Source organism: Hetaerina americana, unplaced genomic scaffold (assembly GCF_022747635.1).
Source record: "Hetaerina americana unplaced genomic scaffold, ioHetAmer1.1.p SCAF_12, whole genome shotgun sequence".
Lineage (NCBI taxonomy): Eukaryota > Metazoa > Arthropoda > Insecta > Odonata > Calopterygidae > Hetaerina > Hetaerina americana.
This window is the reverse complement of record NW_027286292.1, coordinates 14,665,261-14,681,507: the sequence shown is the minus strand read 5'-3', so window position 1 is coordinate 14,681,507 and position 16,247 is coordinate 14,665,261. Positions and strand designations below refer to the sequence as shown.

Genomic DNA, 16,247 nt, shown 5'->3' with positions numbered 1-16,247 from the left:
ACATTTATATAAATTACTACATCTAAGAGACGTCAATTGGTTTCAGTAGCAAAAACAATATATAATTCATAGAATAAAATGAACATGTATCCATAACTGAATTAAAAAAACTTTCATGAAGAGCTTTGTTTATGTAATCCTAACTACCTTTGCTTTGATCATTTGAGATACTCATGGCTTCATCAACTAATCTTTCCTATTTTAATGGTATTCAATCAAAATTATGACGGAAAAGAAGACTTCCTCGCCTGATAGCCAAATTTATATGGTATAACATGATTCCAAAGACACTGCGGCAGATGCCACAACAGTAACTTTTAATGGAGTAATTGTTGCATTATAACATGATTTTTCATTCTACTAGGGGCTCCTGTAATTTGAAATTTAACAAAATGTATTTTTCAGCAGGTATATCGATGGAAATTTTCTATTTCAGTTTGAGTCTTGTAGTAAAAAATTGGCAGGTAATATTGTTTAGTTAAGAATTCTCTGGGAAGATAAATTCAGTACAGATAAAAAGTAATGAAGTTCACTATCATTTGGAAAATTCTACATTAATGTAAATTAAGCTATATTTTTCAAAATATCAAGCAGAAATAGCAAGAAGCAAATTTATATGAATTATTTTACAACAATCACTGAATATGACAAATGAATCCTTGATTGGCATTAGTCATGTACAGAGTGTAATTAAAATTTGGAAAATTCCAAAGAAACTGCGGGAGATGCCGCAACAGTAACTTTTAATGGAGTCATCCGCTAATGTGCATTTTAATGCAACAATTTCAGAGCGTAAAAATCATTCGCCTTGACTGGGACTCGAACCCAGATCCCTCAATATCCGGTCGAGTGCTTTAGCCACTTAAGCTACCGAGGCGTCCTCTTAAACTGCCTGTGACATTGTATGTACGGTATTTCGTCACAACATCTTGTTCCTTTAAAAGCCCCAAAATTTCAGAGTTTAAGAGGACGCCTCGGTCGCTTAAGTGGCTAAAGCACTCGACCGGATATTGAGGGATCTGGGTTCGAGTCCCAGTCAAGGCGAATGATTTTTACGCTCTGAAATTGTTGCATTAAAATTTGGAAGCCTATTGGGGCATCTACGGCTGAAAATGGCTGCTTTAATTATGATACAAAGGCTTTCAGCTCCTACAGATCAAATGTACCCCCAAATATACACTGCTCCTTCATGTTGCTAAATTCTTAGTTGATAAGAAAGACTTATTCCTATAGTGAACTATTACTAGGTCAAATGTAATTATGAAATGTACATACACATTCATAATTAACGCATAAATATTTTTTTTATACTCAAGGACCCTCTTCATAAAAATTTTATCATGTGTTATTGTGATCACTCAGTGGAATTATTGTTGGTTCTGAGTATAAAGAAAAACTGGTACACACCCATAAACAATGAATACATACACATTGGAGGGGAGAATATTTATCTAATATCAACAGAATGAAATGTACATTTAGCTGTCCACTAATGTAAAAGATAATCAATATCTCTGACTCTTTACTAAGTGTTACGCTATAAAATCTCATTTAAAGTCTAGTAAGGTATTTTCAGCTAAAACAGATTATAAATCTGGAGCAACAAAAAAATTATTGCACATCTAAGTACTATTCAATTCACTGAAAGTAGGTATAATAGAAGTTTAAAGCATACCAATGGAATTTCATGGTTCTTTTAGTTACTGTTTAGTACCCTGCAAGCCACCACTAGGGTGCGTAGCAGGGGGTGAATACATACCAGACTAATTTTAACCCGAATATAACCCTACTGGGGTCGGTCAATGTTATTCTGATCCGTTATTGTTCATGGAATAAATGACATCTTATTTCTATCTGTTCTACACTTAATATCTCTAATTTTATTGACATGATCTCTCCTACCATAGTATGATTGGGGTAATAATACATTTTCAACATCACTGTTAAAGAGACATCCCTCCAATTTATGCAAGAGATTTAATCTGTAATTTAACGTTTGCTCCGTGAGTGATTTCCAGCCTAGCTGCTCTAATATTTTGGATACCCTACAAAGTTTATCATAGCAACGTTTTAAAAATCTAGCTCCTCTACTCTGCACATGATCCAATTCGGCAATCAATCTGATTTAGTGAGGATCCCATATACTTGAAAAGTTAAAACCATTTAGATCACCATTTTCATCAAAATACACAATACATATATTCACATTCTTTTTGTACCAATGGCATAGTTTGGGCTGTCCTACTTAACAGAAACTCTGATGTGAAAGATACCTACAATACTCAATTATATTTTTTATACTTGTATTACTTTTTACTTATCCTATATTGGTACATAATTATTCCCTGCAACCAATAAAGTTTATCGTTATAATTATTATTAAGTTAGCGCATATTGCTCTACACTATCTGGAATAAATAAAATTCACTCTTAAGAGTCTAAGGTATGTACCTATATATATTCAAGAATATACACAGAGAACTGGACATTCGGAACTCAAACACTCTTTCAAGAAATGGGAAGGGTAAATATTTTCAAGAGGTGGAGAGGAATAACCTTAACAATTAATTTATTAACACGCATATTCAAAACAACTACAATCACTATTACAGGCAGTCAGTATGAACTCCTTAATAATCTGCTGCAGGACTGGAGAAAGAGACTGAAGGATATCACATAACCAATAATGTAACATGTTGAATGATAAGGCAAAAAAACCCTTTGGAAAGATTTTAGGAAGAAGGTAGCTGACAATCCAGAGTACTATGATCAGAAATTTCTTCTCCTTTTTCAGATACATAAGCTACCAAATTATAAAGATATAGGGGTCTTATGGACGAGAAAGAAAAATGTAATGTGACAGAAATTTTTTATCAACAACTAAATAGCTTTCCACTGACAGACTCCATGCTAAATGGGAAGGACCATTTAGTAAAATAAATAAAGTAAGAGAATTTAGGTACCAAGAGGAAATTGAAAAAAGTGAAGCAATGAACAAATTGAGTCTTGAAAGGTGGTGTTTTCATACAGGAAAAACGTCAATAGAATCAGTATAAACCAATTATACCCCCGAATACTGACTGGACAGGGCAGAGTACTGAACAACATTGCATAAATGACTGACTGAAGGTAATAAATGATATTGACAATTGCACATCTACAAAATCAACCAATATCCCTGATTAGTTTTGAGATGAAAGCATTGTGATGTTTGTTTTGGACTATACATCTTTGCAGCAAGATTTTAAGCATACCAGTCTTGATAAACCTGAACACTATTGAAGCATATATATAACGTTATAACTATATAGTTATAAAAACTCTAAAACCAGAATAGTATAAGGTGTTGGCTAATATACTACCTTGATCAAAAATTTCCCGGAATTTATTCAGAAAATTAAAAATACAAGTTTATTCATCTAAATCTATATTGTCCCCTTCAAAGTAATCCCCATCGACTGCAACACACTTATGCCAGCGCTTGATCCAATCCTCGAAACATTTTTTATATTCGGTTTTCGGTATGTCCATCAGTGCTTCCTGCGATTTTTCCATTACTTCCTCTCGGCTGCTAAAACGCGTTCCCCGTAATGGTTTTTTAACTCGATTGAACAGAAAGAAGTCACAGGGAGCCAAATCAGGTGAATTCGGTGGCTGTTGGATGGTATTTGTTGCATTTTTCGTCAAAAAATTACGAATAATGATAGCACTGTGCGACGGTGCGTTATCATGGTGCAAAATCCACGAGTTTTCTGCCCACATTTCTGGTCTCTTTCGGCGAATTGCTTCACGCAAACGTCTCATAACGCCCAAATAATACTCTTTGTTTACTGTCTGGCCTTCTGGCAAAAATTCATGATGCACTACACCGTTGTAATCCATGAAAACCGTCAGCATTGCCTTCTTTTTTGACTGAAAACGACGTGGTTTTTTTGGTCTCGGCTCATTTGGTGAACGCCATTCACTTGCCTGATGTCTGGATTGCGTGTCGTACTCATAAACCCACGTCTCGTCTCCAGTAATGATCCGTTTGATGAATGTGGGATCGGATTCAACCTCGCAAATCATGTCTTTTGCGACGTCAACACGGTCTCTTTTTTGCATGAAATTGAGGTACTTTGCTGCTACACGACGGAAACCCAAATCATTAACCACAATGTCTTGGGCGGATCCATAGGCAATGTTCAAGTCCTCCGCTATTTCTCTGATGGTTAATTTGCGGTTATTGACCAACATTTCTTTTACTTTATCAATTTTTTCACCGACTTTCGATGTCGATGGTCTGCCACTGCGTTCATCATCTTCGATTGACTCACGACCACTTCTGAACCGCTCGTGCCACTGGTAAACGACCGTTTTTTTCAGAGAATCGTTGCCGAAATACTTTTCCAACATTTCCAACGTCCGTGCGCCACTAAATCCGTTTTTTACGCAAAATTTAATACAAGTTCGTTGTTGCAAATTTAAATCCATTTCTGCAATTGTAAAAAATCGCCAACACACACAGAGATAGATGTACTCTTGGCTACGTAACTTTTGCAAATGTCAAGTTATGACACTAAGATTTAAAGGGAATATCAACAACAGATGTACCAATTTAACAAAAAAAACAGAACTCAAATCGGAACGATGGGAGCGCCACACGGTGGTTATTCCGGGAACTTTTTGATCAAGGTAGTATGAAAATATAGTACGGATAGTTGGCAGAACTTGATTAAAGGGAATGGCCAAGAAAATTAGAGGTTTGGATAATAATACCCTGTAAATTCAAATTTCCTGGTCTGCTCAACATTGATCGAACAAAGAACCACTGCAATATAATAAAATCCAGCAGATTACTTAAACTGCAAGTGATGAAAACAATTTCTCCAGCTGATAGTATTATAATTAAGTGCAAAAAGAAAAGATTTTTACCACAATGATTTTCATAAACGTACTCTCTTCATCTCAAAGTAGTGATCTACATAGGAAAATGTAGCTTACTTAAAAAAACTAAAATTGATACATGAGGTCTGTCTGGAAACCATCAAGCCATGCAATATTTTGAGAAAAATAGCCTTCCTAGAACGATGAATCTTTCCTCCCATTTAAAATACTCCCCTTGGGACCTCATACACGTATCTCAGGGTCACTTTCACTAAAAACTGGAATTTTCCCGAGCCCTCTTAAATCAGCAAAAATTGTGCCAATATACAAAGGGAAAGGTTGCAAAATGGCAATGAATTCTTATAGACCAATATCCCTGTTAAACCAGCTGGGGAAAATATTTGAAATAGTTTTTTATCAACGTCTTGTATCATATCTTGAGACATATAAGCTATTATCCACATCTCAACATGGATTTAGGAAAACAAGGTCCACTACAACAGCCACATATCACATGGTGAATCAAATACTTTCAGGATTGGATAATAGAACTGAAACTCTAGGATTATTTTTCGATTTCAGTAAAGCTTTTGACTTCGTCAATCATCAGTTACTCCTATATAAACTGAAATGCTATGGTATAAGAGGCACGCCCTACAAATGGATTGAATCTTATCTAAGTGAACGGCATCAGTATGTTGAGCTCTCAAGTAATGGCTCCAAATTTGTTTCCCCTGGTAGAGAAGTAACACTGGGTGTTCCCCAGGGTTCTGTACTTGGTCCTATTTTATTTTTAATCTATATCAATGATCTCCCAGACAATCTTAAGCTCATTAAGGGGATAGACCCAATACTGTATGCTGATGATACAAATATCATTGTATCAGCCTCCTCAGTAAACAGCTTGACAGAAAGAGCAGCTGAAGTAGCTCAGTTTTTCAATGCATGGTGTCTTCATAACTTTCTAAAGCCCAATTTAAATAAGTCCAGCCTGATTTATTTTTCGAATAAAAAGAAAGTTTCATCTGCAATCTCAGTAGATGTAGAAGGTGTGAGCATTCCCCAAAATTCCAGTACCCAATTCCTGGGAGTAATCCTACAGAAAAACATGTCTTGGGAGGAACATATTTTCAAATTACGCAGCAAGTTAAGCTCCCTATGCTTCCTTATTAGAAATATTAGGTATTCTGTAAATTTAGAGGTCCTTCTATCCATTTACTATGGTGAATTTTACTCTCGTGTTACTTTCAGTATCCTCTTCTGGGGTTCCTCTCCCCATGCGGGCATAATCTTCAAAATCCAAAAGAGGATTATACGCATTATGAGCAATGCTCCTTGCGATGCACCATGTAAACCTCTCTTCAAAAGACTTTGTTTATTACCAGTACCTTGCATATATATATTTAATGTCATCTTACATGCAAAGGGTAATATTTCCCATTATAAGTCCAACCACAATTACCATAGTCACTACACAAGGACCTGCAATGACCTGCACCAACCATTTGTCAGGACACACAATACTGCCCATGGGCCCAAAGCAATGGGCTTAAGGTTATTCAATAAACTTCCCCATGAAATCAAATATGAAACAAAAGTACCTGTTTTCAAGAAAAAGCTGTTTAACCTTTTAAAAAATAATATGTTCTATTCTGTAAATGAATACCTTGAATTGTCGCAATGCATCAATTCCGGCTTAAACAATTGATATGTAATTATACTAGTGTATTGGTATGTATATATATATATATATATATATATATATATATATTTATATATTGTATCTCTTCTATTGTGAAATTGTGAAAATTATATTTGACGTGTCCTATATTTGTGTATGTATGAATATGCAACAAATCTCCGGACAAATAAATGTATTATTATTATTATTATTATTATTCAAAACAATCGGCAAAGTCCTTTTTTAGAATGGTCATCAGCTGCCTCATAACTTTTCTTTATCTTGTTAACGCCTGTTGGGAAGACTGGGCTTATTTTCAGGGTCATAGCTGTAGACCCATGAATCATCTCCAGAGTAATGATCTTTTTTTATAAAACCTGGGTCATCAATTGTGACTTGGAACAAGTCCTCTGCCACTGCAGCACAAAATTCTTGACATTGACAAGACAAATGAGAATGTGATGAAGCAGCTGAAGACTATTCTGAAAAAGGGCTTTGCCAACTGTTTTGAGAAGTGGAAAAGATGCTTGGATAAGTGTATGAGATCTAAAGGGGAGTACTTTGAAGGAGACTAAGGCCTCATTGTTCTAGCTTGGCTAATTCTCTCAAAATATTGCATGGCTGGATCCTTTCCAGACAGATCTCATAATTCCTGGATATTGCTGACTCAAGATTCAAGGTTGTGGTGAACAAACAGTTTTTTGCTTCTTTCACTCATTTCCTGGGAATATGTATTTAATGAATAAATTAAATCTCACCAACACAAGTAGAAAATGACACTTTTCAGGAACAACTAAAGCTGCCACACAAGAGACGTCCACTATGTCTGGGCTGGTAGCGCACAACCATTGTTAAGTGATAATGCAAGATTCAAGAAAATATACTCTCAGAGGGCTTCAAATGTTTGAATCCATGCCTTTTCTGCCAAGCCCTTGAGCCTTGCAACTGCTAACAGCCTGAACTTGCTAATAATGGACAGATGAAAATTGTTTGGCTTTTCATGCACATAAATAGAATTTCAAACTTTCATGACCATTCACAATAATTAGCCATTCATGCATTGTAAGGTAATCACTATGATGAATTAGGGCATCTAAGAATAAGGTATTAGATCTATGGCAATTTCCCATGGGGATAAATTGTTGAATTTCTGTAATTTATTGTAGGCTGATATAATTATATTTAAGGAGAGCATGAAATATATATGGGATATTCACATCATATTCAAATTATAAGCAAACATATTTTCCAAGGAAGGAGTGAAAACTAATAAAAGACTAGAAGATATCACAAATGAAAACTGTTTTTAAATAATGCAAAGTCAAAATGATACCTTAAATCAACAGAAAATTATTCATTATTAAGTTAAATAAATTAATTTGTAAAGAGATGTGGGTGAACTTCACCATAAAAAGTAATTCATACTCAAATTTGAATATTATAGGTATGCTGCTAGCAGACTTAAGAAAGAAAGATCACCAGCAGTTGTATGTTACTGTTACACTTTTCCACATTATGGTAATAGAATATTGAATAAAATTAACCTTCGACAAAAAAAGACATACAAAAGACTGTAAAATTAGGATCACAAAAAGAAGAATATTATTGTTTTCATTATGTGCATTGATAAATTAAATACAGTGAAAGAAGACTTCATAAAAAACATTGAATGATTTCATACAAGTGAACAATACCCTAAGTTAAAAACTTTTTGTAACTTTCAAATGATCTTCTCATGATTTATTTTTGAGACATAATCAAGTATCAATTAATCAAGGCTATTCATCAATTGATTTAGTGCCATGCCAAAGGATCAGGTGTCAATCAATATATTGGACACCCATTCAAACCAAGATGGTGCTACCCTAGATATAGGAGTTATTACGGAAAAACTTACACATGGCAGAGGGAAAGTAAATAACCAACTACCTTGCCCTACAGTCTGTTTTGCCATTAGTTCTAACACACTTCCACAAAGTAAATGAAGATTTTTTCAAGCACTTTTATCAAGGCTGTTAAACTTGGTGGTAAACACAAATTCTTAAGCCCATTAGACTGTGTAAAAAGGCTAGTCATTTAAAAAAAACCCAAAGTTGTGAATTCAAATTTATTTTTGGCTCAGCATTCATTCACTGAGGAAAAAATGTGTAGGAGAATCATTTAAACAACATACATTCTGAAGTCAAAGCAATTACAAAAAATAAAAGTTTATCTTTTCATTAACCTTTCAATGCTCAATGAACATTGACATTAGTGACAAACAGTCATGAGATTAATTATTACCTAACACTATGTATCTGTTCACGTAAAAGAGTGTGGATACACTTCACATATTTCAAAATCCATTGTTTGTTTCTCTTAGTTGTCCATAGGCATTACATTTTCTCCTTGGGATTAGCCAATTGTGAATTCCCTTAACAAATCAAATATTGTTATCTACAGATCACTTTGCTGATTTCGTGGATCTGCTGCTTGGTAATATCAAGGCTGATTAAAAGTAATGGTAAACTTGAGATCTTTTGCTAATTGTCTGGAAATCCTCAGCTGAAAAAATTCACAATGAATAACTAATCTTAAAATTATAACTAAACAGAGTTAAATTTTTTGAAGCTTTAAACAACAGAAACTAGGTCTAAATTTCAGGGAACATTTTTTCATGTTAAATTTTGCTATGATTCTGATTTAGCATAAGAAATCAATTCCTACTTCTTTTTTTAAGACTTGCTTTGATGGGCGAGGGTGGAGCTCACCCCAAAATAAGGCTCAATGTATCTGAAGCTCTAATATATAATTTTAATTATAAGTGAAAAGAGAATTAAAAGATAATGCTACTTAAAAATCTTCTTCCTACAGAATGCCATGTAGGAGTTCTAAGTGACATATTTATATAAAAAGTGAATAGACACATGTTGAGCAAATTCCGGACTTAGATATATTCTATGAAAACTGGAAATATTATAAATTTCACTCCCTCTCCATTTCACAGCTTTGGCAAAGGGTATTCTATCATCTGTTGGACTCATTATTTCTATGTGTATAACTGAATTGTAAGATGTGTACATATCGTCAAGACTGTGACCGATTAACCACTATATACTAATTTGAGGCACTCAATGAATAGTGTAATTTGAAGTATGTTGCTCACCTGCATAGCTTCAAAATCTAACTTGATTCAGGAATCAGTCAGCTAAGTTATTCAATTCAAGGTTATAAAATTCAATTAATTGAATAATGGTATTACCCAAGTCCACTAGCATATGGTATATTTCCCATTCCACCCACAGTAACCTAAGAATATTTAAATATAATTTGCTACACATATTTGCACCAAGTGGAAATTGTTTGCACACAGCACATCAAAGCTAATGATCGCCTGTTTCTTCAGAATAACCAGACATGTGGTAACCATACCGTTAGAGCAACGTAGAACTGTGAATTTTGAATGGCACATGAACATTTGTGTTTGCCTGAAGTGCTTGGTGAAATACGGAAAAAGAAGCAGCAGCGAAGGATCATTCTTCATCATGACAATGCAAGCTCTTACAGATCGGCTGAAACAAATACCTATTTGACTGGCCAAAATGTCAAATTGATGGGTTATCCTCCCTACAGCACCAAATGACTTCTTTTCATTCCCGTTTATCAAGAAAAAATTGCATGGCCAACGTTTTTCGGTGTCTGAAGAAGCTGTTAATGCATTCAAAAACCATGTTTTGGAGATACCTCAATCAGATTGGAAAAATTGTTACAAAAATTGATTCGAGCGCATGCAAAAGTGCATTGAATATCATGAAGAATACTTCAAAAAACAACAAGGCCATTTTTAATAATAAATTACTGTCTTTTCATTATTAGGTTGAAAATATAAATATCAGCTCTCGTAAAATGCAGAAAATTTTATTTGGGCTAAAAAGAACAATTATTTATTTTTATAATGTGCACTTAAAAAGATTGCTAATACTAAAGAAAAGGTTTAAAAAGATTTCCAAAACTATTGTAAATCAAACCTGACATACTGCAAATTAGTATCTATTTGATTCCTGGATTCAGTAAAATCTGTGAATTGTTTTCTTAAACTGCTCTTCAAAGATTAAATTTATTGTCAAGCATTATGCATTTTTATTGCTTAGTTTTAAATAAGTTTCAATTTGGAAACATATTCTCCAGCTTTTTTGAGGGTCAGCTGAGATAGTTGAGGAGTTCATTTAAATGAATAAGAAAATAAAAATAACTCTTATAATAACTTTGTCTAATAATTGAGCATTCACTTATGAGGGTAAAACTATGTAAGTTTGGTGCAATTTGGATCATTCAAGACTGCTGGTTCGATTTCAGATTCAAATCAAAGTAAAATTAGAGATCCTCAGATCCCTATTTCATGCAGAAATTTGGTTTGAAGCAAAATATCTTTTTCCGCGGGGGTTCACCAACAAAAATGAGCATAATGACCATTAAATGAGATATCTTGGTTCAAATACTCATCAATTTAAGATTTTTTAAATAGTAACCCACAAAAAATTACTGTTCTTGAGATGAGGTCTAAACTAGGGTATGCTTGAGAGTGGAAAATCATTCCACTCTTCTACACTTTCTGATCTAGTGCTGTGACCATGCCTAAAGGTCAAGGACTAGGCTGCTTAAATACTGACAAGACTGTTAGTGCTAACTTCTGCTTTGCATAAAAAAACTGCATCCAATCAATGAATTGTACAGCTCTTATTGAACCTAGGAGATGCACTTTATCACTCAGCTACCATAACTCAATGGGTTACCATTCAATCTTGTGACATTTCCTCTTATGCAAGCCACAAATACCTAATTCTTAGGACATAATTGAATCAACAATCTTAGGAACATTTATTTTCACTAATAGACAATGTCATCACACAAGTATTTTAGAACTTGACTTCTATATCTTACCAAGTTTGAACCACCGATTTAATAGCTATTTTAGTCATGAGTTTGAACTTGTATAACAGATATTTATCATTTAATAGGCTCACTCCTTCGGAAATAATCATATTTCATCCATATATTTGATACTTTTCAAAATTATGTCATTCCCTTAACTTGCTTGGAACTTTAAGGCCGATTTTGCATATTTTATTTAGATCCCCAAAAGAAAGAGCAGTCACCTAATATGTAAAATCATTTATGATTGAGATATACATGTATGCATCAAAATATGGTATCCAGTTGTACTGCTAGAATGATCTTGCTTTTAAACGTAATACAATGACTTTTGGCAGCATGACTCACAACAGTACTACATTTAACTATCCTAATCTACTTTAGCAAGCCATAACTTCCTTGATTTGCCTGATACATTGCTGCACATGATGAAAGTATATTATCAGATTTGAAGCTATGAGAACAAAAGCCATAGGAACAATAAAAAACTGTATCATATTTCAACATGCACTCTCAAAGAGCAGAATTCATGTCAAAGTTAAAAAAGAGTAGCATTGTGATCAACTACTTAAAAGATATTTCATATCAAAAATCAATGTAAAAATTGCATTGGCTATATCAGCCACAACTTACCATACTTCTTGGCGTAAAAATAGACTTGTGAACTTTTCAATAATATGCTAAACATTCTAATAGAACAAGATGCGTTTTCATCTAAAGCAAACTGAATTCTGAGCAAGAAGATTAAAATCATCATACTCTTGCAACTTATCGTCTTGATTAGAAAAACATTAAGAGTCAAGTGATTCATCTTAAGATGACCATATTTAAGGTTAAAATAAATGACTAATAAAACCTTAATATCTTCAATTTTAAAGTAAATTCTTTCTTGTGTGCAATTTTTTGCAGATATTATGTGAACTTAAAGTGCACCAATTTATGCTGTAAAAAAATTCTTTTCGTGGTAATATAAAGGCACATGGTATAATATAAATCACATGCCTATCACAAGCAAGGCAGCTAGTTTAAAAATTAAGGGGATTTATAAAATATAATAGGCATGGGGAAACACAAGTACAATGAAGATGCTTGCTTGGATCAATGACAAATATAATAAGTAAAATTTCATCAAAAGCATTATCACTGGACTTGAATCCAATTTTATAGACTTTTGGAAAATAATGAAGATATTTCCCTGTGCTGCATCTTAGAAAGTTCTTAAGAACATATTTTGATCAAATTTCATACCCATCAACAGATAACTAGCTTTAAAATTTTGTTTTGGATCACTTCGAAGGGCAGTAGCATAAGTATGAAATTTCTACATAGTAAGTAGTCATTTTTTTCATTTTTCGTTTCTGCCCTTTTGGTCAAATGAGTAGGTAGACAAGAGTTTTCTAAGGGAGGGATTCCTCAATTGACTTTCTGAGGAGCATCTCACTTTACTAATATTTATAACACATATATTAGTGAATGCTTTTGGTGTTTTCCATACCTTAAGGTAAATATAATCATATCCACATTTAAAAAAATAGATAAATGGGCACATCCAATTTCAAAGATCTATTACTCGTTATGATAGGTTAATTTGAGAGTGATGTCTGTAAATCTGATTGTGAAGGCAGTTGAGCATGACATAATTGCTAAAAAATGATTGTACAGCCTGTGAATTTCCCTAGAAAATTCTGAATCAATGACATTAACATAAGTCTATTTAAAGTTATAACATTAGAGAGCTTGTGATTTAAGATAGATATCATTATGAATTATTCAGAGGAAGTTAACAGATTAACAGGAATACAAAAATTATTTCTTCAGGACATTTCCACTTCATGCGACATTATCAGACTCAATCTGCAGCACTGCATGACCAATGTAAAAAACCCAGTTTTCAGAATAATTTGTCGACGGCCTCAGATAAATTTTAATTAAATACATGTTTCCCAATAGCTAAAAAGGTTGCTTTGCCAAAGGCATGCTTTTGTAATACTAAACAGGATCCTTAACAGATACTGAGAAGATATACTTAAACACACTTCTTCAGTCTCAATAATTATGGTCAACTAACAAATTTATTAGAGTTACATGCTGACATAGAAAGTATATTAAATATTTTTTCACAACTCATTATTTTGAGGAAAATTTGCTTGTACTGTAATTGGGACATGCACCAATTAAAGAGCAAATAACATTAAGCGAGTGACCACAATAATATCATCGACATGAGATTTAGCTCATTCCAAGCAATATGACTGGTATAAATGAAAAATCACTGTCTACAAAACCTATTGCCTCCATTACATAACAAATATTTCTGGCTAACATTAAGGCAAAATGAATGTAGGTAATAAGAGGGAAGATATTTCTGGCTTAAAACATCCTCTGAATTGCACTGATCTGCACTGAGCATTCCTGGCATAACAAGAGCACTACAGATAAAGGCCTTTTTTGGTAGAAATAATCATGTAAACATAATAGGCTGGAGGAAATAAAAATGGAAGCCACTTCTCACTAGATACCTATTACACTAAAGAGGAGGAAATAGTTGTTAAGAAGCCAGCTGAAGGTAATCCAGAGTCACTTATATCATAAATAGTTAGAGCCTTAATTAATTACAGACAAAGTAATACTATTTTTACATCAATGACAATTGAAAGTTTAAAAAAAGTTTATGATACATACTTGCCATAATATTAATCAATTTAAAACTAAATTAAAATATATAATAATAATATATTTATTTGATAAAACTTGATCAAAGATACTTACATTGACTTCAGAGTAGACAATGTCAATGAAACTCCCCAGGACAATAATAAAATCAAAAACATTCCAGGCATCACCAAAATAGTTCTGGAATAAAGGATTTAACAGATATTAAATTCTAAAACCCATTTTTTTCTTTAATTTTTTTAACACAAGATTGGAACAGCAATAAAAATGGATACAATGAATTTATTATTTTTATATTAAACCACAGTTATCAACCCGAAGGTTGGTTTGATAAGTGAGGGTAGAGACCATCTAGTATTAAGCTCAAGAGCATGTGAAATTCACACAACAGGGTAGGAGTACACTGTCCATGGTTCCCCAGGAAAAACTGGAACCCAAAAAATCACACAACTTGGGTGAAGTGGAGGGTGCCCAGAGTTGTGCCTGAAAATCAAATCCCTTTTCCCTACATCTACATCCATGTGAATGGAGATATATCCATATCACCCAGACTCTAAGAAGCATGGAGTTTTTATTATGATGAAAATGCTTGCAAACCTTGCTCTTTTCAGGTTGGCATAAATCGCCAAGAATCATACAATTTTCATACTAGGCAGAAGAAACTATTTTGAATATCCACACTAGACTAGCAATTGATGAAAATTACATAAAGTCAAATATCTCATTTACAATCAATCCATTATTCTTGAGCAAGATATGCAGTAATATCAAGGAAAGACTATACAAGTTTCTATAAAGCCACTAGAACAAGACCTCTTATAACATTATTCTTTAAAACTTTCCAGTGAAAGTTTAATAGTGCATATTTGGTCACTCACAGAATGATGATCACAGCACTGAGAGGCAGCCAATGCTTTGCAATTAGTTCACAGGTTGCAACAAGAAAAGTTGAATTCTCATTTCACATGATTTGATTGAGTTAGCTTGAAGGCCAACTTAATCATATTATTATTAGGTAATCTACTGGTTAAGGTAGGTTTTTGGATGGACACAGCTACTAAATAAAACATTTTGTGTCTCCTAACAAAACACAAAATCCAGCATCCTACTCTACTTCAGGTCACTCTTCATCTCTGAGTACTTTCTTCCTCCCTTCATCCCGTTGAACATCTCTATCCTGTTCCTTCCCTTTCCTCGCTTGCCTAACATTCTCCCCTCTATTACAGTCTTCAACATCCCACTGCCGGTCAATACCGCCTTCATCCACTTTTCCTGCCTCCACAGGATTTCTCCCAACATACCTCTCTCTTCACCCACCATACCCAAGTACTTCCTCACTTGTTTTCTTCTCTGTCCATTTCACCTTTTCCATTCTTCTCCACACCCACATTTCAAAAGCCTCCAGTCTACGTCTATCCTCCTGCTTCAATGACCACGTTTCCGCATCGTAAGCTAGCTACGCTCCATATCAAAGTTTTAACAAGTCTTTTCTTAACATCCCTACTCAAGGTTCCTGTAATCAACTCTCTCCTCCTTGTGAAAGCCTCTTTGCCTTGCGAAATTCTTCTCCTTACGTCGCCACTACTTTGACCGTGTTGGTCCAAAACACTTCAGAGATACGTAAACTGTTCTACCTGCTCTAGTTTTTGCCCTCCTATTTTAATGTTTAGCTTAGCCTTTTTCTTCCTAGAAAATCGCATAACCTTTGTCTTATTAATATCGATTCTCATCCCATACCTGTCGCACTGAATTTCCAATTCACTCAGCAATGCCTGCAACCCCTTGGCTGACTGACAAACTAAAGCTTGGTCATCAGCAAACCTAACTGGTTTTATGAATTCCCCGCCCACTTTCATTCCTACCTCCAATTCTTCCCATGCCTCTTTAATCATTTCCTCTACATACAGGTTGAACAGCAACAGTGATAATGGGCAACCCTGCCTTACACCTCTTCCTAACACTGCCTAACCGGACTCCCCGTTCCCCACTCGCACCTGTGCAGTCTGAGACATGTACAGGTTGCGGATTAGCCTACTTTCCCTCCAATCTATTCCTATTTTCTGCAATATACTCATTAGTTTTTCCCAACACTCTATCAAACGCTTTTTGGAAGTCT

The 16,247-nt window shown here is 34.2% G+C and overlaps 1 protein-coding gene across 12 annotated transcripts in view; it reads right to left on the bottom strand.

The window, feature by feature from the left end:
- The window catches only part of Ca-alpha1D (Ca[2+]-channel protein alpha[[1]] subunit D), a 391,248-nt gene that overhangs the window by 82,689 nt on the left and 292,312 nt on the right, over positions 1-16,247 (bottom strand). For all 12 annotated transcript variants that reach the window (XM_071582710.1, XM_071582711.1, XM_071582713.1 and 9 more), the window contains exon 28: positions 14,228-14,311. In XM_071582710.1, coding sequence (XP_071438811.1) covers positions 14,228-14,311 — 84 coding nt within the window. The remainder of the gene's footprint in view (positions 1-14,227; positions 14,312-16,247) is intronic.